The 23,068-nt window shown below is 32.7% G+C and overlaps 2 protein-coding genes across 2 annotated transcripts; both read right to left on the reverse strand.

The window, feature by feature from the left end:
• Positions 1-13,665: 13,665 nt before the first annotated feature.
• Positions 13,666-22,902, reverse strand: LOC128193951 (uncharacterized). The gene is made up of 8 exons (XM_052868151.1): positions 22,846-22,902; positions 22,714-22,762; positions 15,127-15,566; positions 14,927-15,053; positions 14,553-14,831; positions 14,362-14,466; positions 13,793-14,284; positions 13,666-13,680 (listed from the first exon to the last, which is right to left on the reverse strand). The coding sequence occupies exons 3-8, from the start codon at positions 15,561-15,563 to the stop codon at positions 13,666-13,668; spliced, it is 1,455 nt and encodes a 484-aa protein (XP_052724111.1). The 5' UTR covers positions 15,564-15,566; positions 22,714-22,762; positions 22,846-22,902.
• Positions 16,888-20,574, reverse strand: LOC128193952 (uncharacterized). The gene is made up of 3 exons (XM_052868152.1): positions 18,272-20,574; positions 17,936-18,194; positions 16,888-17,625 (listed from the first exon to the last, which is right to left on the reverse strand). The coding sequence occupies exons 1-3, from the start codon at positions 20,572-20,574 to the stop codon at positions 16,888-16,890; spliced, it is 3,300 nt and encodes a 1,099-aa protein (XP_052724112.1).
• Positions 22,903-23,068: the final 166 nt, after the last annotated feature.

Here is a 23,068-nt window from a genome sequence, read left to right on the forward strand (position 1 = left end):
CTTTATTGCTTCTCTAATCTGTTTCATGAATGTGTTTTTGGTTTCCAGATCATTCATCCATTTTGCCTGTATCCTTTTAGAGCACGTGTAATGCAATATATTATTTTTAAATTTTTGCACAGATCTTACCTAATTTTTGCTAGCAGGATATCTTATACAGGTTTTAAAAAAATATTTTCTTAAGATTTTGAGGGTTCTTTTACAATAACTCTTTCTTCATTACATAAATATTGAATATCAATTTGTGTGAAATTTAATAAAAATGAGATCTTGTATCTAATGTATGAAGTGGAGATACTGTACCTTCTATATTAAAAAGAGTCTTAATAATTTTAATAATTTTAATAATTTTATAATAAATAAAAAATACAAAATACTATGCTCAAATAGAGAGTAGGTAATAGTAGACCCCTCGCATTCATTTACCATGTGAAGCAGACCCACTGCGTGCCCAATGATTTATTATACCCAGATCAATATTCATCTTTTCTATTTTTGTTTAGATGATATTTTAATTTTTTTTAACAGTTTTTTATAATATTGTTCTATTTTAACACTATATTTATATTATTATTATTACATAAATTTAATATCATGACAATTCGACTGCTACAATACAATTACACCTCATTTTTAGAGCTGAGAATATTTCGGTATGCTGACGAGATATTTCATTTCTTAATTACCTACTATTCCACTAAAGTAAATATTAATCCTTCTTCACTTATGAAAAATCAAATTATTTACAAAAAGCTACAGCAATAAAATTGTACCATGGGTCAAATATTAGTGAATTGACTAGATTTGAACGTTACCAAAGTCTCTCGTACGATGTCTACGAGACTAGATGAATTAAAATATAAATTGTTCTTTTAGAATATAATATACTATGTAAAGATTTCTACTCCAAAATGTTCTTAGTTCCAACTTTACATTTTTGATACCGAAATTCATAAATTCGTTATCCCTGAGCTGAAGATTGTGTTTCTAGAAGATAATTCGACATTCAAATTACTTATATGAACGTGATTAATGTACCTTACAAATTGATATTTATATTATTGTTTATGAGCTTTTATCTAAACGAGCTTAGGTCACATTAGTGTAGTTAAGGGAAACGACAACCGTTATTTTTGCTTAAAGGAAACAGTTTCACAACCGAGACATATATAAACAAGGCAAAAAGAAGTAGGTTTTTTACCTCGGTTATGAACCGTGGCAAAAAGGTTCGAATTTTGCCTCGGTTCATAGGCAACCGAGGCAGTAAAATGTTTTTAATTTTTTTAATCTCATTGACGCTACTTCTACACAAACCAACCAATTTTAATCTCACAGACCCAAAAAGGTCCAAATCGCGAGCCTCTTGGCAACAACCCATTGACAATGCTTGTTCTCGCGGTTTAAGCCCAAGAGGCTCGCCAGCCATATATGCCTCAGTTCATCTTGCCAACTGAGGCAGTATCTCTGCCACATGTAATATTTGTGGGGTTTATGCCTCGGTTCACCCTGCCAACTGAGGCAGTATGCTCTTTAGGCATCAGTTGCTTGACATCCGAGACATATAGTGTTTTGAAAATTATGAATCTGCCACCGCGTTTTGATACGCTTCGATTTTTTTATAACTTAAGCATAATGTGCAAGTTAAAAATGCGATTTTTTACTAGTGTCACGTGGTTTGTTCACATGCTAATCTCGTTTAAACCTTTTTATTTTTAGGTTAATCATAGTTCATCAATAGCAACAGGTTTGTATTGTTCCAATTTGGCCACATATGTTTGGGCCGAATACATGTTGAAATAAGTGATCGAAATGTATTCGAATAAACATAATGATTATATGATACAGTTCTCATTAGGAAATAGTACGATCATTTTGAATTTGAGTCCTCAGAAGGTATAAAACAATAAATTAGAGAAGAATGTGAAATAAGATAGAGAAAATAATGTTTACGATATAAAAATAATAATGTTTACGATTTAAAAATATCAAATTATTAAGATACACAATTATGAATTATAAATAATTATAATAAAAAAGTTAAGAGAAAATAATAAAAAACTAATAAAAGGTTATTGTTAATAAATTACATGTCAATACAGTTTCAACCTATTAAGCCCGCTAATTCAGATTCACGTTAGCTTGTATTTAAAAAAGTTAGACTTTTTTCAAACCAATCTCAAACTAACGGTCTGTCTCGGAGATTTGAACCTATTTGGACAGTTCTATACAAAATATTATTTTATATAATTTTAAAAGATGGATTTTGTGTTCTTAATGTATTACTACTAGTTATTATTTATAGGTTTAATACCTCTTTTGGTACTTCAAAAAAGAAGGAATGTTTAAATTCGTCTTACTTTTTTTAAAAAGTTAAAAAGGGTCCTAACTTGTGAAAAAAATGTTTAAGTTAATCCTTTTTTGATACGGCATCAAATTTTTAACGTTGCAGCTGCCACTCTGGACAAAACATAATGACGTGTCTAGTTTATGTCATTGCGTGGGGTTAAATGACGTGTAAAATTTAAATTTAAAAAAAAAAATTGATAGAGGGTAGGGTCTGCTTGCTCTACGTTGAAGAAGATGCAGATGTTGATGGTGCGATGAAGACCGGCGATGAAGGGTTTGCTTGCGGGTTTGAAGAGTTTGATGTGCTGATGGCGAATCTTGGTTGGGTGATTTTCGCGAGAGGGTTGGACTTTTTTTATTCGCGATGAACTCACGATTAGGGTTCCTAATTTGAGATTTTATGTCCTACGATTATGGTAGGCTTAAAACTTAGAGTGATATAACAAGAATAAAAAAAAATACGAGGGTGTTGAATGTGTTCAGTAAATGTGAGATTTACAACTGTTATAGGTTTTAGTTATGGTGGTGGAAAGTTATATTTTTGTGGTCCTATGCTGTTAAAACTGTTCTTATCAGTAGAGATATGGATAATCTATTTTTCCTTTTTGCATATGGAATATAGTAATTTAAGCCCTTGTTATCATTTATACACTTCTCGATTTTTTCTACTTTGTTTATGAAATGTCTCTTTCGTGTATTTGAAATCCAGAGCCCTAATTACCTTGGAAGAGATTAAGCACCACTACAAGCTCCTTCAATGAACTATGTGATTCTGTAAATTTTCAATTTTGGATTCAAACATCACTATGGTGAACTACACAAGTTTGTTTTGCTTTTTAACGTTGCACGTCAATTTTAACAGCTTAAATGATTCCATTACAATGACTATAGCTTTTACTACAATTCACCTTAGAAGAAGAAACAACGCAGATCATAAATCAGCACCTAATGGTTCAACTGGAAAATAAAATAATTACACGCATAAATTGGTTTTGCAAGTCACTTTTTATTCTAGCACCAATTAAGTGTATCTGACCATAATAGTGCCTTAATATTCAAAAATTGACTTTGCTAGGCTCACTGGTATGACAAAATCTCGTTCACAAATAGATTCTGAAAATCAAACTTAATGACAGCAAAAGTACAGAAATAGAATTCACTTTGAAACCAATTCTGCAGATTTGAATTTGAATCACGAAAACAGCTCACAAATGACTCTAGAAATTGATTACATTTATGAACTTATCAATGATCTACTGCTAAGCATGGAGTAAGACTCAACCTGACTTCAAAGAATTCCCAACTCGGTGTAACTGGCCAAAAAGACAATTCTGCTGATTAACAATGTGCAATCGAGCTAGGCTGAACCTTTCGTATCTCACATTCACTGAACACATTCACTGAACACATTCAACACCCTCGTATTTTGTTTTTTATTCTTGTTATATATCACTCTAAGTTTTAAGCCTACCACTAATCGCAGGACAGAAAATCCCAAATTAGGAACCCTAATCATGAGTTCATCACGAATAAAAAACGTCCAACCCTCTCGCGAAAATCACCCAACCAAGATTCGCCATCAGCACATCAAACTCTTTGAACCTGCAAGCAAACCCTTAATCACCAGTCTTCATCACGCCATCAACATTTGCATCTTCTTCAACGCAGAGCAAAGCAGCCCCTACCCTCTGTCAATTTTTTTTTAAATTTAAATTTTACACGTCATTTAACCTCACACTGTCATGCAATGACATAAACTAGACACGTCATTATGTTTTGTACATGGTGAAAGCTGCAACGTTAAAAATTTGACATTGAAACCAAAAAGGATTAACTTGAATATTTTTTTCACAAGTTGGAATCCTTTTTAATTTTTCAAGAAAGATAGGACGAATTTGAACATTCCCTCTCTCTCGAGGGACCAAAAGAGGTATTAAGCCTTATTTATATTAGTGCCAAAGAGTTATTTTTATTTACTTTAAATCTGTTTGAAGAATATAATATTCATTTAATAAATTATATTTTATCTTATAAATATTAATACATCTTTTATTTAAAAAGAAAATGTGTATGACAAGTAGGGATGACAATGGATCGGGTTGGGCACGGATAGTGCCTACCCACACTCCGAACCGACAAAAAAAATATCACCCATTATCCGACCCGCTATCCGTACGGATATCCGTTTAAAAAATACTCGCGGATATTTTAAAACTCACGGATATCCATGAATACCCGTCGATACCCGCAAATATTTAAAATAATATATTTTTATAAAATATTATAATAAAATTATAAAAATTACAAAAAATATATAAAATATAATATATATTAAATTAAATATAAATTAAAATTTAATTTTAATTTTAATTATATTTAACTTTATAAAATATAAATTAATATTAATTTTAATTAAATTTAATTTATCAAAATATAAATTAAATTTTTTATTTTTAATTTTTATAAATAATAAATATCCACAAGTACGAATAATATTATACCGTAGCTAGTAATTGATAAGCGAATATTAAAAAACCTAATATGTAGTAACTATCGCGAATACCAACCATCAGTTATCGCGTACACGGATTTTTTTGTTATAGAAGTTTTATTGCTTCTGTAATCTCTCTCATTAGTGTGTTTTTGGTTTCCAGATATTCATCCCTTTTGCCTGTTTCCTTTTAGACCACATGTAATGCAATATATTATTTTAAATTTTATATTACTTTTTTGTCTTTTTTGTGTCGTGGAATAACAAACTCTTACCTAATTTATGCTAAGCAGTATGCCTTATACAGGCTTTAAAACAAAAAAGTGTCAGTGTCACAATTTGATTTGTATTTTATTTTCTTCATGATAAAAAAAATGATTTTCTTAAGATTTTGAGTGTTCGTTTACAATAACTCTTTCTTCATTTTATAAATATTGAATATCACTTTGTATGAAATTTAATAAAAATGAGATCTTGTGTCTAATGTATCAAGTGGAGATATTGTACCTTCTATATTAAAAGATAATGATATGTTAACAATTAAAAGTTAACAACTTTTTAATAATATGTTAAAAATTTATTGACCCATTTTAAATACTTTTTTAAAAATATTTTAAATGTATCAATGAAAAACTGTCATTGTCAAAATGTTGTCAGAGCGTTAAAAAAAAGTTTTCCATATTAAAAAGAGTATTAATAATTTTAATAGTTTTATAATAAAAATATATATAAAATACTATGCTAAAATACGGAGAGTAGGTAATAGTAGACCCCTCGTATTCATTTACCACGTGAAGCAGACCCACTGTCCGTACGTAGCTGCAGTCCCTTTGATTTATTGTACCCAGATCAACATTTATTTTTTCTTTTTTTTAGTTGATATTTTAATTTCTTTTGTCATTTATTGAATCTTTTAACAGTTATTTATAATATTGTTCTATTTTAACATTATATTTATATTATTATTATTACATAAATTTAATATCATGACAACTCGGCTGCTACCATACAATTACACCTCATTTCTAGAGCTGAGAATATTTCGGTATTCTGACGAGATATTTCATTTCTTAATTACCAACTATTCATTTAAAGTAAATAGTAATCCTTCTTCACTTATGCAAAATCAAATTATTTACAAAAAGTTACAGCATTAAAATTGTACCATGGGTCAAATTGTAGTGAATTGACAAGATTTCAACGTTACCAAAGTCTCTCCTACGATATCTACAAGACTAAATGAATTAAAATATAAATTGTTCTTTTAGAATAGTATGTAAAGATTTCTACTCTAAATTTGCAGTTCCAACTTTACATTTTCTACTCCAAATTCATAATTCCAACTTTACATTTTCACTAGTGCAAAAAAAAATGTATAATGTCACGTGTTCAACGTTCAACCACTCAATAGTTAACGTTAAAAATAACCGATAACATTTTTATAAATAAATGCAATTATTATACGTAATTTAGAATTATAATTCGACTTAAAAGGATATAAAACGTCGAATACCCCAACATTAGACGTCAAAAGGTCAGTGAATTCAATAAAAATTTGAGTGGAAGATTGAAAATTCATTCACTTTATCTTAGCACGCGAGACCCTCTTCTCTGCTCAAACTTTTCTCGAACGAAGTTTGACGACCATCACATGTAATATTTCTTTCATTTGAAATGCATGTTAATTAACTACTTTAGGTATGATTTTCATTTGTTTTGACGGATTATTTTTATGTTCTTGTCTTTCATAGGCGCATTCTGTTTTCTCTCTCACTGGTGACAACACTTTATTCCGATGAACCCATCTTTTGAAGGTTAACTTTCGTTTTCGTTTTGAAGAACTTATTTGTTGAACTTGTTTGTTGTTTTTTTTGTTGAACTTGTTTGTTGTTGTTTGGCTGAATTTTTTGTTGTTTTTGTTCGATTGAACTTGTTTGTTATTTGATTGAACTTGTTTGATGTTTGTTATTGTTGTTTTTTGTTGATACTATATTACTAATTCGTAGTTCATGCTTTATAAAATACCAAAAACTGAAATTTGTTGTTTTTCTGTTTTTCAGATCATGTAGAGTTGTAAAAAAAGATCACAATTAATTAAAAACAAATAAATAAAAAATTTATTAACGTCGTATATTGGCAACGACGTTAATTTAACGTCTAATTTTTTAAATTCGACGTCAATTTAATGTCTCCCAATATGACGTCGTTCTCGAATTCGACGTGAAAGGCCCAAAATATTCGACGTTGTATGCTGTTTTTTTATTAGTGTTTGTGTTTGTATGCAGAAAATTAAATACATCAAATGGTAATAAATGCGATAATTAATAAACATGATTAATGTGCTTTATAGATGTGTTATTCATATTCTTTATCGACTCTTACCTAGATGAGCTTAGGCCACATAGCCTATTTACATGTTAATCTCGCTTAAACCCTTTATTTTAGCTTAATCATAATTCATCAATAGCAAACAGTTTGGTTCTTATGGTTTCATTCTGGCCATATATGTTTGTGTCGAAGACATGCTGACCCAAGTGATCGAGATGTACTCGAACAAATATAATGATTATATGATACGGTTCTATCCAAGAAATAGTACGATCATAAAAATAAATCGGAGAAGAATGTGAAATAAGATAGTGATGTGGATGTCACAATCTAACATATTGATAAGTCAAATGAAGATTTGCCACAAAGATATTAATCTTTTATAAGAATAAAAGTTCTATTCCAAGAACCAAAAGAATCTTCTCTCAAAGAATGTAAATGCATATAATATGACTCAAAAGTGTTTACATCAGTTTTTAGTACCCTTATATATAGGCACATAAGTTTAAGAAAACCTAGAAACCCTAAAATAAAGCCCAAAACACATAAAAATAACAGAAAATAAAAATTACATACATAGACTTTTGCCTAGAGAGGCTCGCTCACCCAGCGAATTTAACATTATGTAAAATCAAACTAAAATTATAATTTATTTAATTTTCTAAATTATTCTTCATGTTCTTTAAGTTTCCTCCTTCATGGAACATCAAAAAATTCAAGGAAGCATGTTTTGATCATTGACCTTGTCACAAATCCTTTGAATTACAAGTGTTCTTCCTCAAGTTCTTCTCATATATGTTCAAGAGGTAGTCATTTATCATACCCTCTTTCTTAAAGAGAATTTATTCTCAAATTTATAGCAAATTCCTTTTCATTCTACCTTGCTTGGAGAGAATTCGACATGAATCCTAAAAGATCATACGCACCACAAAAACATAAATCAAAGACACAAATCTAAAATAATGAAAAATAATAAATTCTACTAAAATGAGATTTGGATCTTGAAAGAGGAAAATCTCTTTTTATCAAAGGTTTGGAGGTCTACCTCTAGGGTCAAATACCTTTCTACAAAAATCATTAAACAATTTTAAATTAAAGACGCAATAATGCTCAAATAAAATCAAAAGAATATTTCCCAATTAAATAATCAAAATATAAGGTTAACTTTGATTATTCGTAAGTTGCTTAGAGATGGTTAAACAAGCTAACTCATGTGCATACATTTCTAAGCTTGTTTCAAAACAATGGCTTTGAATATCTAAATGAATTAACAAACAAGCTAAGAGATTATCAAATACATGTTCTTAAGTTCTAAGCTTGTGTCTTCCTTTTTTGTCATTGTGTCTTCCTTCCATTATTGATGTCATGGTTCCTTGATAAACAAATCTTTCCTGGACAATAAAAAAAAGAGGTCAGATAGTATTTACTTTTAATAATAAATTAGGATGCTCTCTTCTTTCTTCCTCTTTCTTCTTTCTCTTATCTCTCTTTCTTTTATTTCTCCTTTCCTTCTCTATTTTCTTTCTCCTCTCTCCTTTCTTTCTTCTTCTTCTTCTTTTTCTTTCTTTCTTTCTCTCTCTCTTTTCTTTCTATTCTTTTTCTATTATTTCTTTTCTTCACCCTCTTTATTTTCTTTCTCTTTTTTTTCCATTATTTTTTCTTTCTTCCATTTCTATAAGTACTCTTTTTCTTGTGCTCCTTTAAGCTTTCACTATTGTCTTCAATGCATCTAACTTTTGAAAACTCCTTTCTTCCTCCTCTTTCAAATATAGAATGTAGTTCTTGATGTCTTCATCAGTAGTCTTGGGACTTGAATTCCAATTAGCACACGTATGAGTTTCATGCCCATAGCCTTCACATTTGAAACATCTTATAACACTTGATTTAATTAGAATTGTCAAAACGAGTAACCTGGCTCGACCCGATTCAGCTCACCACGAGTTGTCACTTAGTGAGCCAACCCAACCCGACTCACTTGTTAGTGAGCTGAAAAAATTCAAACTCAGTCCGACCCACCACGGATTAGTGGGTTAAACGGGTTGACTCACTGGCTCACTTAATTATAAGTTTTTTTTAAAATAAAAAATTATATTTTTTTAATTTAAATCTAAATAAATTCCACTCTAAAATGATGTTAAACTCCAAAGACAATTAAAAAAAATCATATAATTCAAGCGTAATCCAAAAACAAGCACAGAAGGCGAACAAATAAGTTTTTAGTATTGATAATTTTTCTATCACTTGTCCATTTATAATATTAGAGTCTAGAATAGATAAATCTATGTTAGCACAAAGCTGAAGAACATAAATTTTGATTATGTCTCAAAGTCACAAGTGCTCTTATTGTAGGAAGATCTTCATGAAGACTTGTTTTTATATTAAACCTTTTGTAATTTAGTAAATTTATGTATAGAATGTGGTTTATCTTTGATTCTATGTATTGTTTGTCTTAGGTTGCGTTAAAATTTATTTTGAATCAGAAAAGCTCATTTTATACTGATGATAATCGATTATCAACTTATAATAATCGATTATCAATAATCAATTATGACTTGCCATAATTGATTATCATGAGAAATTATGAGAATTTTTAAGCAATTTTTTACCGTTGTGCATTCATTACATGCATAATCAATTAACATAATGGGATAATTGATTATCACACGTAAATTAGTTGACAACATATTTTTGGAGGTATCCTTGAATGAGATTTCTATATATTTAGATTGAGACTCTCATTCCAACATACGAAATACAAAACCTACAAAAAGTGTATTTTGAAATTCTTATCTGCAGGTTGCGGTGATAAGAGTTTTAGGGTTTGCTGAACCCTTGTGTTGTGGCCTTGAGAACTTGACGTGTTGGCATAGAGCGAGAACTTTCACAAGGAGTTTGATTAAGTGTGGTTGTTGTGGGCATAGAGCAAGAACTTTCATAGGGAGTGTGATTAAGTGTTGTTGTTGGCATAGAGCGAAAACTTTAACAGGGAGTGTGATTGAGTGTTGTTGTTGTTGTTGTTGAGTTGAAAGTCTATCATCCTTTGGGAAGCATTTAGAGGAGGTGTTCATCCTTTGTGAAGATTCAGAGGAGGTGTTCATCCCTTGTGCGTCACATGGGAAGTAGTTTCATCTCTTGGGGGAATAAGAGAGGTGTTCTAACCTTAAACTATTTTATTTTCTTTGTTACTGTAACAGTTTGCTGGTTTGTGCTAATGAAGCGTTAATTCTCAATTGAGATTAACAACTAGATGTAGGATCTGTTTGATCCGAACCAGGATAAAAATTACCTTTGCAATTTTATCTCTTCCTTACTCTTTAAATTTGTTTAAATTGTTTAAAGAAATTTTTATTTATGAGAAAATTTATTAAAAGAATGATTTGCGATAAGAAATCAATTCACTCCCTCTTGGTTTGTTGAACGCGTTAACTATTCTGCTGCATCGCTCTAACAATCTATAATATTTTTCTCATCTTTTTTTTTATCCCCATCTACAATATAATAAAAAATGCTAACTAATAATATTGAAACACAAAATAATAAATAATTAAATTAAATTAAATTAGGTGGGTTGGTGAGCCAACCTAGCTCACCACACGTTCAACCTGAATGAGCCGGGTTCTAAGTGAGTCAGGTTAAAAACTAACCCGCATTAAAAACTTATATTTTTTCAAACCCAACCCTGCACAAACTCATGGTGGGTCGGGTTGGCTCGCGGGTTACAACTCATTTTGATAGCACTAGATTTAACCTTTGGGAAAATATTTTTGTCATGCTTATGCTTATGCTTTCTTTTAATATTAAAAATATTTCATAATTATTCCTACTCGAGTGATGAATGCATATTTATGTCCTCATTTAATTTTTAATCTTGTATTCTTAATTAGTTTTTATACTTTAAAAAATATTTTATTTAATATATGTAATAATTGGGATTATTTTGAGATGTATTACTATAGGTGCAGCTAATTTGAGTTGATGGATATGTGAAAATAAATTGATTAAAGTTTTATGACACCTTAAAAATAAATCCAAAAATACAAATAATCAAAAACCCAATAAATCAATATATTTTAAATTAAGAATCTTATCACTTGTCCAAATCCATGCTCAAAATTAAAATAAGATATATAATTAAAATGATTTAAACCATATTTCCATTCTAATAAAATATTCTTACTCTATTTTCAATTAAAATTATATTTTAAATTGATCATGAGTATTAAAAATTATTAGCAATTTTGTAAAATAGAATATTGAAAATCATTAGCAATTTTGTAAAATAGAATATTGAAAATCATACTTTAATAATTGGAAAGTAGGTGAAACACAGGTCATTCTCACGCATTTAGGACCTTACATCTCCATTCCATTCGAAGTACCTACAAAAAATAGGAAAAAAAAAGTCCTCTATCTATAATTTTCTTTTTGTAACTCCGATCATATAAAACATTGAAGTGACTCTATACTCCTATCTACCGGAAATGCATTATAATCATAATTTCGTAAGTTCAAACACAATTCAATCCCCAATTATATTGGAGTTTTTATCTTCATTTTTTCTCATTGTAATATATAAATTTAAAATTTGAAATTAGTTTCTATATAAACTAATATTTTATTTATATTTTATTTAATTTAAAAAAAGCACCACCATATTTTCAAAAAAAATTTACTTTTAACTTTTACCTAAAAGTGACAAAACTAATTAATCTATTTTATTTTAATTCATTAACTTCTCAATCACTATAAATAAGTTTAAAGGATTTCATTAACAGCAATTTATATATTTAAAATCTTATTAGTTATAATGAAATCATTATTAAGTTAATCTGACTTATATAAATTTGGTTAAAAGTGAGTGAATTAAATTCAACCTACTTTTATTTTAATCATAAAATTTGTAATTTGATTTAATTTATTAGTGATTGATGTATTAAGTAAATTAACTCACTGAATATTATTTTATTTTTCTAATTTATTTTATAGATTTATTATTGTTATATAACTGAAATGAACTAACTCTATTTATCTATTTATAGCAATACAATGTTTATATGTTTTACAAAATATGATTACAAAGATATTATTAAAATTAAAATGCCTATTTATATAATTAGACAAATAAATAAATTATTCAAAAAATATTTAATAATTTTCTAGTATTTAAAAGTATCAAATTCTTAAAATACATAGGAAACGACATATTTTCGTTTATACGCAGGGGTTTCGCAATCGAGACATATACATACGAGGTAAAAAGGGGTATGCTTTTTGCCTCGGTTCTGAATCGAAACAAAATTGTGTGTGCTTTTGCCTCGGTTCAAATCCAACCGGGACAGTAGAGGGGATTTTTTTTTGTGTTTTTTTTTTGTTTTCACCATTCGCTAGGTTAGCTGTTAGCCCTTGACCGCAATCCATCAACGCCCACCGCTCCATCTCACACCACCATCATCAAAGATTTTCAATTGCGAAGAACAAAGAACGAGGACGGTGCACTCCTACGACCACCTACAGAGAATCAATCAAATACCACCACTCTTGTAGAGAATCAATCAAACATAAAATAACCCAATCAAAATCAGAATAAGGGGAGGGAAGGAAGCTTCCTCCTTCGCTGTGAATCAGAATGAAGAGAAGAACAAGAACAAGAACGACCATTGTTCCCTTGCGCCCCTGTCGCGTCTCCCTCGCGCCTCCGTCGCGCCATTGAGGATCCCTCCGTCGCGCCTTCATCAGAATAGAGAAGAAGAATGAAGTCTCCCTCTTGCCAATCAAAGAAAATGGGAGAAAAGAGAGAAGCAACACAACTTCTGTCTATAAATACCTCTGTTCGCGAGATTTAACCCTAAACACATGTTATTACCTCGGTTATTTTTTTAACCGAGGCATTAAGGTTCTGCAGCCTCGATTCTATAAAGAAGTGATGCCTAAACCCTCTCAAAAAAATAAAAAATAAAAATCTCAGCTATTTTATGCCTCGGTTATTTAAACAACTGAGGTAATAGACATTTGCAATAATTATAAAAACATTGCCGCACGAGTTTTAGGTATCACACTACAAGAAAAATCGCATTTATATATGGCCGAAATCCGTATATAACACCGAAAATCCGTATAAAAAATGGTGTTATATACGGATTATATACGGTCAAAAATCCGTATATAAAAAGGTCGTAGATAAGATTACATACGGATAATCCGTATGTAACTTATATACGGATAATCCGTATATAAATTATATACGGATAAACCGTATGTAAATTATATACGGATATTCCATATATAAATTATATACGGATATTCCGTATATAAGTTATATACGGATATTCCGTATATAAATTATATACGGATATTCCGTATATAATTTACATACAGCTGACTTGAATAGCAGACCTGGTCATCCAACATCCAAAAAGAGACAATTTACAAGACCTGCCCATACCACACAGACAATTCACAAGACCTGGACATTATATCCATTCACAAATTTGATAAATAAATTAAGTCTTTAAAACCTACAAACATGCATTTCACATTAATCATAATAAGAAAGTTTACATAATTGTTAATCATAATAAGTTCAAATAACATGAAAAAAGTCATTGAGAGAATAAGTGTGAGTGATACACATGTCCTACTTCTAAAAACATAACTAGTAATCTCCATAAACAGTATCATCTTGTGGTTGATCTGTTGGTTGTTGTGGTTGATCTGTTGGTTGCTGTGGTTGTTGTGGTTGAACATTAGCTTGTGGCTGATTCTGGGATTGAAGAAATTGTTGTGCATCATGACACCAATAAAGCCTTGCAATTGAGAGTTCATCTGTCGAAGTTGGTCATCATGGGTTGATACTCGTGTGTGGAGGTTAAGAATGTCCTCTGCAATCGGTTGCTGAGAAGAAGATGCCTGTGTCTGTTGTATGTAACTATCGACACAGTCATCTTGAGCACTGACATTTCCAATGCCGTATACGCGTCCCTTGTACCTTCCACCAGCAACATCCAACCAACATTGGTTCCTCAATCTTTCCTCATCTACAGGGTCTAGGGGAGCACATGTTGAAGCCCCAACGGATGCTGTCTCAGATCTTATTTGAGAAAATTTGGCTTCAAACTCTTCCTGTTAAATGAATATCGTTAAATAGATAGACCTAAGAATTATATAACCTAATAAAGAATAAGTTAGTAGAAACTAACATGTGTCCGCCTAGACCTTTCATCGACAAATTCTCCTGTTGATGCTCGAATATGTGTCTGCTGAAATATTTCATCAACATGCACTGACCGACCAAGCTCCTGTGACTGCAAGCAAAGAAGATGTTAGTTGTTAACATCAAATATTTTTAAAGTTTATCCGTATAGAAATGTAAAAATAAATTTATATGTACCAGACGAATTGCATGCTCATGCACGCTAATGGATCCCCCAGTGTGCAAACAACCACCCTTGTCAGATGTCCTGTTCTTTTTGGCCGTTTCACATTTTTGTCTATAAAGTGGCATGTTCCACTTCTCCAAAAGACCATTCCAAACATTATCCCCCATCCAATCAGGTTTTTTTCCTTCTGTTCGAGCTTTTTTAAACATCTCAGATAATCTATGAGATGCTTTTGTGTGGAAATTTTTTTTCACCTTTTCTTCATGGTTAGACCTCCATGAAACCTTTCTCTGTTGACAAGAAAGATGAATATTGGATAAGATAATTGAGGACCTTAACATTTAAAATTAACTGTAGTACATAATGTAAATGAACACAAGTGTACCTTAAAACGCTCAAAGAAAACATCTCTTCGTGTCTGAGGTATTTGTCCCCATGTCACCCATGGCTCATCAAACTGTGCCTTGATGGTGGCTGTGATTGCTTTGGATGCTGTTTTTGTTGGATAAAACCTATACCAAAATAAAAGTCAAATATTAGAATAATACAGTATATGCTTGGAACATTAAATTGATGTTTTCTTACCCTCCTCCAATAGGTGTAATGATTGGACGATTGTTGGAAACATCTTCAAAGTAATTGGCTGCTGAACTTGAACGTGGAGGGTTATCCCCTATAGGAGATGGTGATGGCATATTTGTGGGAGTTGTTGGGTTAGAACCAACATGGGGGGAGGGTGATCTCCATTGATCAGCAGCAAATTGTTGTGAACTAGGTGTGAAAGGAGGAACTTCCAACGAAGGTGGAATTGATGGTGGAGTAGGTGTCAAACCAGGAACTTGTAATGGTGGTGGAACAAATCTAGCAGTGGAGGTAGAGGTAGGTGTAGATGGCTGACTACTTGAAGCATTTACGTTATTGAAACGGTTTAACAACTTGACCATATAAGATTTCTTCTTGCCCTTCTCCTTATCTGATTTTGCTGAAGGTGGAATAGGAGGGTCACAACCATCTGATGCCATATTCTTCAACAAAAAACAAAATTGTGGGGTCAATTTATTTTTACAATTGAATGGAAAGGAAAAGTAAGAAAAGAACATTTTGTGTTATTATGATATTACCTATTAAATGTGCAGGGAAAATGTATTGAAATTGCAAAAGCTATTATTGAAGCCTTGAAAAGGAAAGGTGCTTCTGCTATGGGATTTGTTGGTTTCTGTTGGGGTGGTAAGTGGCATATATGGGTTCTAATTATCTCAAGGTTGCTAATTCCTCATATATGGGTTCTCAAACCTTCTTCCTCCAAACATAGCAATTAGAATCCTTAATTTCCACCAAGTGACAACATCTGTTTCTCTCAAAATATTTAAGCAACTAATAGTTAATCCCTTCATAATCAATTTGATCTGCACTTCTAAAGTATTTTGCACTGCTCCAAAGTATGTTTCTGCCCTAGTCATCCATCCCACAGGCTCTTCTCAGTAAAGGACGGCAGTTCCACTATCTTAATAGCCATACAGTACTTCTCTAAACCTTGGATATTCAAATTCGAGTCCTGGCTTAAAGGACTCTGTATAAAGAGTATTCTCTGCTGAAAAACTACAAATAACATCACACTTGCTTAATTACAGAAACTTGCTGTCCCAGAAACTTGAGAGCAGAGGGAATATCAATAACTTACAATCCTACTTATTGTGGTTTTTTTATCAGCAAAGAAAAAATAAATAGAAATAGAGCACTTGTGGGGTACTCTAACCCTTTTACAAAAAATGTGCATGTTAGCCCTCTACATAAGATGTTTAAAGAGCCCAAAAGAGAAGCTTGCTTCATACAAATAGCTTCCCACATGTGCCAGGTCAACATATATACCTGATTATGATTCAAAATATAAACCCTGCTCATGATTCAATACCCACCAAAGATACAGGAATGCAAAAAGGTGCCTAGTATGCAACTCACTAAACAAAACAAAAAGGGATAACCAAACTACACCCCAGATTCCTTGTGTTTTATGCTTGGCTTTCATAGTAACCAGACTTGGTGTTTCCTGTGGTTTCTCTTGGCTTACTTGTTGTGTATTGTATTTGCATATGCGAAAAATCTATATCTTATTGTGTTATCCTTAATGCTTTGGATAACTACCTTAATATAATGGTTTTCATACTGAATAATGAAAATAGTATTGCAGTACTAATCAAAATACAATGTAGTACAGTGTGCTTTGCCCACCCTTAATCAAAATAACACGGAAATTGAAATTACATAAATGAATTCATCACTTCTTCTTTCTCCCCTCTACAAGTATGGGTTTATGATCACCCATGGGTACACCAACACATCGTAACTCTATTCACTGCTAGAACTGTGAAATGAATCTTCATCCTCATCTTCACTTTGTCCCTCTTCACTGCATTCTTCTTCCGATTCACTTGTTTCTTCATCCATATAGCGTTGAACTGATGGTACATTGTTGGGGTCCACTTCTTCAAGACCGGCTTCTATATCTTGCAATCGGATAACTTCTTCAACTTGAATGATGTCATTAACATGTGACATTTCCTCCACTTGGTATGGCTTAATGGCATCTACCTCATTAGAGTCTATACGACCTCTAGGTTTGGTCTTTATTGCAACACACCAACCCCGTTTGTCGGTGCGCGATGCAGGATATGGTACATAATACACTTGTTCTACATTATGTGCAATTATAAAAGGATCAAACAAGATATATCTTTTATCCATTCGAATATCCACAGTGCCATACTTTGAATCCACTCTTGTCCCTATTCTTGATGGATCAAACCAATCACAATAAAATAATACAACCTTCTTTTCAATGGTTGAGGTATTATACTCGAGCTCATATATGTGCTTAATGACACCATAGAAATCATCTTCACCCCCTTCTGTAAGGCCTTTAACATGAACCCCACTATTTATAGTCTTCTTGCCCTGGCTCCATGCATGGGTATGAAATTTATATCCATTGACAAAGTAGGTATGCCATTCCTTCACACATCTTAAAGGACCAAGTGATAAATCTCTAAGATGTTGGTTTTTGACACTTAAAGGATCGTTATGAACCTACAAAAATATATGAACCTATTCAATATAATTAAAAATGAATCAATATGTGAATAACAAATTTATGTCAAAGAATTTGATAAGTTGTACTTGATCCCTGAACCACAATGGGAAATTTGCATGTATATGTGTCGAACTGTTTGACTCTGAAAGTTGATAGGTATGTAAGAATGAGCTGTCCATAGGTATGACAATATTCAGTCAATATCAATTTAATATGATGAAAACAAAATCCATAGACAAATGCAATTTATTTGGAGCCTTACTGAAGATAAGGTTGAACTTCATTGCAATTGATCAAGAGATGAACATGAGCTGATCTCAATTCTTCGTCACTTAGCCAATGAGTTGATTCCCTCCCGGAATGACGACCACCTTCGTCAAACACTGATAATGTTGTCCTTTCAACTTCAGTGTCTACTTCGTTTCTCATGCTTTGTGGTGTTAACATAAAGTTCTTGAAGTAGTGTGAACAAAAATGAGTTGTTTCTTTGTGCAAATATGATGCCACTATTGATCCTTCAACCCTAGCTTTATTCTTAATTGAACGTTTAGCATATCCCATGAACCTACAATTTAAGAAAGTGGTATGTTAGTTTCAATATGTGTTGCATCTAAATTCAACTGTTGAATGAGATATTGTCACCTTTCAAATGGGTACATCCACCTATATTGGACCGGTCCACCAAGTCTTGCCTCATATGGAAGATGTACAGGGAGATGTTCCATACAATCAAAGAATGAGGGGGGGAATATTCTCTCCATCTTGCAAATAATGATTGGAATGTTTTCTTCCATCTTCCGAAGGTCGACCTCATTCAATGTTGTACAACATAAATCTCTAAAGAAATGACTTACTTCTGTAATGGGATTGAGAACATGAGTCGGTAAAGAACTAAACGCTATAGGAAGTAAGCATTCCATAAACACATGGCAGTCATGACTTTTCATCCCAATGACCTTTCCCCTATTCACATCAACACACCTTGACAAGTTAGAAGAATATCCATCAGGCATCCTAAGATCTTTCAACCACTGACAGACCTGTTTTGATTGGTCTACTGAAAGTGTATAATTAGCTTTTGGCTTGTACATCTTTCCATTTGTATGAGTTTTGAGCTCCAAGTCTTTTCGTTTACAATACAAGCCTAAATCCATTCGGGCCTTTTCATTGTCTTTTGACTTTCCACTGACATTCATCACAGTATTAAAAATGTTGTCAAAAAAATTCTTCTCAATATGCATGAAATCAAGATTATGCCTTAACAAATTATCCTTCCAATATGGTAGATCCCAAAAGATGTTTTTTTTCGTCCAATTATGCCACTCACCGTATCCATCTATTCTTGGTGCACCATTTTCAGTTACTTTAGGATAACCATTAACTCTATTCCAAACTTCTGTTCCCGTCAAATATGGTGGCACGTCTTCCATGTCCACTTCCCCCTTTTTGAAAGCATTCTTATTTCTCCTAAAGGCATGGTCATTTGGTAAAAACCTCCGATGGGAGTCAAACCACGAATTTTTTCGCCCATTATATAATCTAAAAGCCTTTGAATGCTCCATGCAATGTGGACAAGCCAATTTACCATGGGTGCTCCATCCAGACAGCATACCATAAGCAGGAAAATCATTAATTGTCCACATTAGCATTGCCCTCATGATAAAGTTTTGTCGCCTTGAAATATCGTATGTTATGACACCACTCCACAACTTTTTCAAGTCATCTATCAAGGGCTCTAGGTATACATCAATGCGTACTTTTGGATTGAATGGCCCCGGAATGAGACAAGTCAAAAACATGTAGGGTTTAGACATGCACATTTCTGGAGGCAGGTTGTACGGCGTGACAATTACTGGCCAACACGAATATGGTATAGATGATGCCTGCACATATGGATTAAAACCATCGGAGCATAAACCAAGTCGAACATTGCGTGGCTCAATGGAAAAATCACGATGTACTCTATCAAAGTGCCTCCACGCCTCTCCATCACATGGATGACGCAAAACACCATTTGACGACTTGTTGTGATGGTGCCATGTCATTTCTGTTGCAGTTTCTTTTGAGGCATACATTCTTTGAAGTCTTGGAATTATTGGCAAATAGAACATGGATTTAACGGGAACTTTTTTTTTTGAACTTGCTCCTGTCTTGTGTTGTTGATACCTTGGCTTCCCACAAAATTTGCATTCAACTAACGCTCCATCCATCTTACCATATTCATTATCATAGAATAGCATGCAACCATCCACACAACAATCAATCCTCTGTGACTGTAATCCCAGCTTCGACACTATCTTTTTTGCATCGTAGTAAGTTTTCGGTAAACCACATTTGTGTGGTGTTACATCCAAAAGCATTTTTGCAAAAAAATCTATGCATTGGTTAGGAATATTCCAATTCGACTTGCAAGCTAAAAGCCTCACACACATTGATAATTTGGAGTCTGATGCTCCTTCATACAAAGGCGTATTTGCCTCCAACAAAAGGTTATAAAACCTTTGAGTTTCTTCATTTGGAGCCTCTTCTATGTTAGAAGAATTTGATGCTTGGAAGGGTTGTCTTTGTATGAGAGCATCATGGACCATGTCTTCCATCGTGATAACTTGTTCATTTGGTTCACCTTCTGTCTCCACACCCCTGAAAGTGACATCATTATCTAAATCAGCTTCTTGCATGGTTTCCCCGTGATCCTCCCAAATGAAATAATTAGGCTTGAAACCGTTTTTATACAGGTGAACCTTCACAACTCTTTCGTTCAAAATCTTTGTACAATCGCACTTTGAACATGGACATCGAAGCCCCCCATCTCTTTGATAACGGTCTTGTTCACAAGCTTTAATTATAAACTCTTCAACACCCAAAACAAATGACTCTTTCAACGCACCTCTTCCTCTATAACACCTATCGTACATCCATGAACGATTTGGTGGAACTTGATCCATGTTCTGTATACATATCAATTAACGACAAATTAGCCATTACTTAATACAAGGCTAAATTAATTGAAAGTTCAACACTAAACAATCAAGTAATTGAATTTCCATCACTGCTCCTTGGAAGGTAATGTTAGGTAAGTACTTAGTCATGTTAGTTTACAAGGTTTGGCATATTCATGGGGTATAGATGTTCATGCTTTATGAAAAGTGATGTTGTTATAAAGAGTACACATGGTTGGATACTTTGGGGTGTTGTTTGTAAATGAAAAAGTGTCATGGATACACTTTCAAACCATGTATATTGTGGATATCTTGTTTTTAGCCTCTTGCATTAAGTATACATTGTTGGGGCACTTATCTATACTCTTTGACCAAGAGTGCGGGTAAGAGAGTATTGAGTATTCTCTTCCATTGTTTGAAGAGAAAAGAACGAGTTTTAAGTATGAGAGGAGTGGAAGTGAGGTTTGAGTGAGTTGGGGTACATGGGTTGGTACAAATAATGAAGAAAGGAGAACTTTGGTGTCAATGGTGTGGAAAAAGATCATGAAAGAATAATAGTGTTAGTGGAGTGAGGAGATGGACATGTTACAAATCAGCTAGCAAGGCAAGAAGAGAAGATGGAAGTTTTGGAGTTGGAGTTGAGAAGGGGCATACTTTGATTGAGCCTCAACAAAATGAGGAGGAGGATTAGGAAGAGGTGAAAAAAAATTTGAATATTTGAAATGGAACAAGACTGGCAGAATCATGTGACCATATGTCATTACCAGACAAAGCCAAAAAATGCCAGTGACACCATGGATATTTTGTTATTAAAAAATAAACTGTCAAATTAGGAAATGCTAAGAGGAAAACAAGCATAAATTTTGCTTGTAAAAAGGAGGTCAAAGCAAGAAGAACTCAGTATAAGAGGTGAATCCTTCACAGGAACAGAATTGATTTTATTGGAGTGTGCGTGCTCAAAGAACTTCGACTTAATGGATTAGGTTATTAGAAATTGTAGCTGACACCTACAAGGTTCCGAGCTGTCATGAGTGAGTTTATCTCCTCCTTATAAGAAAAGTTGGAGTATGTGAAGAAACTATTGAAGAGTCACTATGTACAGAGAAAATATGTTCAATTATTTCCATATGTAGACAGATAAGAAGAACAGATCCTTGATCAAATTTTGTTAATCATCCAACAGATTCTACGTAGGTGAAGAGCATTTATGTGGAACTCTACTTTTACCTAGATACACTGATCCAGGTGTTTTCTCATATGAATTGACCCCAGATTTTCCCCAGATGCAATAACCCTGATGGGTAACCTAAATGCCCTGGCCCCAACTTTTTCCATAATGCATTGGTCCTGGTTGTTTTCCCTAAATTCACTGTCCCCAACTAGTTGCTAGATGCACTAGCTCCAACTATTGCCAAAAGCATTGGTCCTAGTAATTCCTGCAATGACCCCAACTATTTTCTAAACTCACAAGTCCCAACTTTATTCCAAATGCAAAGGCCTTAACTTTGTCCCAAATCCCAGAGTTGTTTCTCCAACCATTGTTTTCAGTCAATTTTGATTTTTATGTTTTTAAACATTGAACTTGCAGGGCAGTGAATTATTTTCTTGTAACAAGCTGACACTCAGTAAACATCCTCTTATGGAGGAGTGTAGAAAGACAGTAAATATCTAAAGATATTATCTTGATATTAGAGGGTAGTGGTGAAGTTTGTAAGGTCACTGTTTGTTAGGGAAAGGAAGTTTGTAAGATGGGAAATTGGACTTTAAGGTCATTGTTTCCTATATCACATTATTCAAAAACTAGGCTTCTACTCTACATTTATAAATTGGAAAAGGAATGTTTGGGGTATTGTTTATTAAAGAACCAAAGTAATAAGTAAGGATTCCAAAGCAAGCAATGGTGCTGCTTGCAGCACTCATTCTAATGTACAAGAAAACAAAATAAAAATATGGCAGAAGGCATCATAGCCAATAGTAGAAACCAAATTAATAAATATATCTATAAATGCTAAATATATAACATATAATAGAAGATAAATAAATAAATTAAAGAAAACAAACTCATTGACTCAAATCCAAGAAAACATCACAACTCCAACATTATTTTGGGAAAATAAATCCAAATAAAAGGTTAGAACCACTTACTTGAGTTTTGATTTCACTGTTTTACTACAACTTTGGGGGAAATTTTGACCTGATGATTAACATAAATCACAGTCAAGACAAAGAACACTACTTATTACTTCAAAAATGCTAGGACTATAACATTAAGCATACCTTTCAGGAATTGTGGACAATCTTCTTTGCTTCTTGGCTTTTCCCTAATCACACCTCCGTACACTACCTCCTTTAAATCACACAATAAACAGTAAAAAGAACAGATTAATGAACACATCTTACTGGTGTCAAATTTACCAAATGAACAGTAACTACAACTTTCAAACGGTAAAAGACACATGCACAAATGTTTAAACTCCACTGAAACAATCAGATTCTATAA

Source organism: Vigna angularis, chromosome 9 (assembly GCF_016808095.1).
Source record: "Vigna angularis cultivar LongXiaoDou No.4 chromosome 9, ASM1680809v1, whole genome shotgun sequence".
Classification (NCBI taxonomy): domain Eukaryota; kingdom Viridiplantae; phylum Streptophyta; class Magnoliopsida; order Fabales; family Fabaceae; genus Vigna; species Vigna angularis.

Bases quoted from the DNA above. Each gene is read 5' to 3' on its own strand.
- LOC128193952 (XM_052868152.1), bottom strand. From the start codon at position 20,574: ATGGATCAAGTTCCACCAAATCGTTCATGGATGTACGATAGGTGTTAT. The intron at 18,195-18,271 runs GTGACAATATCT...CTTAAATTGTAG, and splicing joins TGGATGTACCCATTTGAAAG to GTTCATGGGATATGCTAAAC. The intron at 17,626-17,935 runs GTTCATCTCTTG...ATATTTTTGTAG, and splicing joins AAGAATTGAGATCAGCTCAT to GTTCATAACGATCCTTTAAG.
- LOC128193951 (XM_052868151.1), bottom strand. From the start codon at position 15,563: ATGGCATCAGATGGTTGTGACCCTCCTATTCCACCTTCAGCAAAATCA. The intron at 15,054-15,126 runs GTAAGAAAACAT...ATTTTGGTATAG, and splicing joins ATTACACCTATTGGAGGAGG to GTTTTATCCAACAAAAACAG. The intron at 14,285-14,361 runs GTTAGTTTCTAC...TTCATTTAACAG, and splicing joins AAAGGTCTAGGCGGACACAT to GAAGAGTTTGAAGCCAAATT.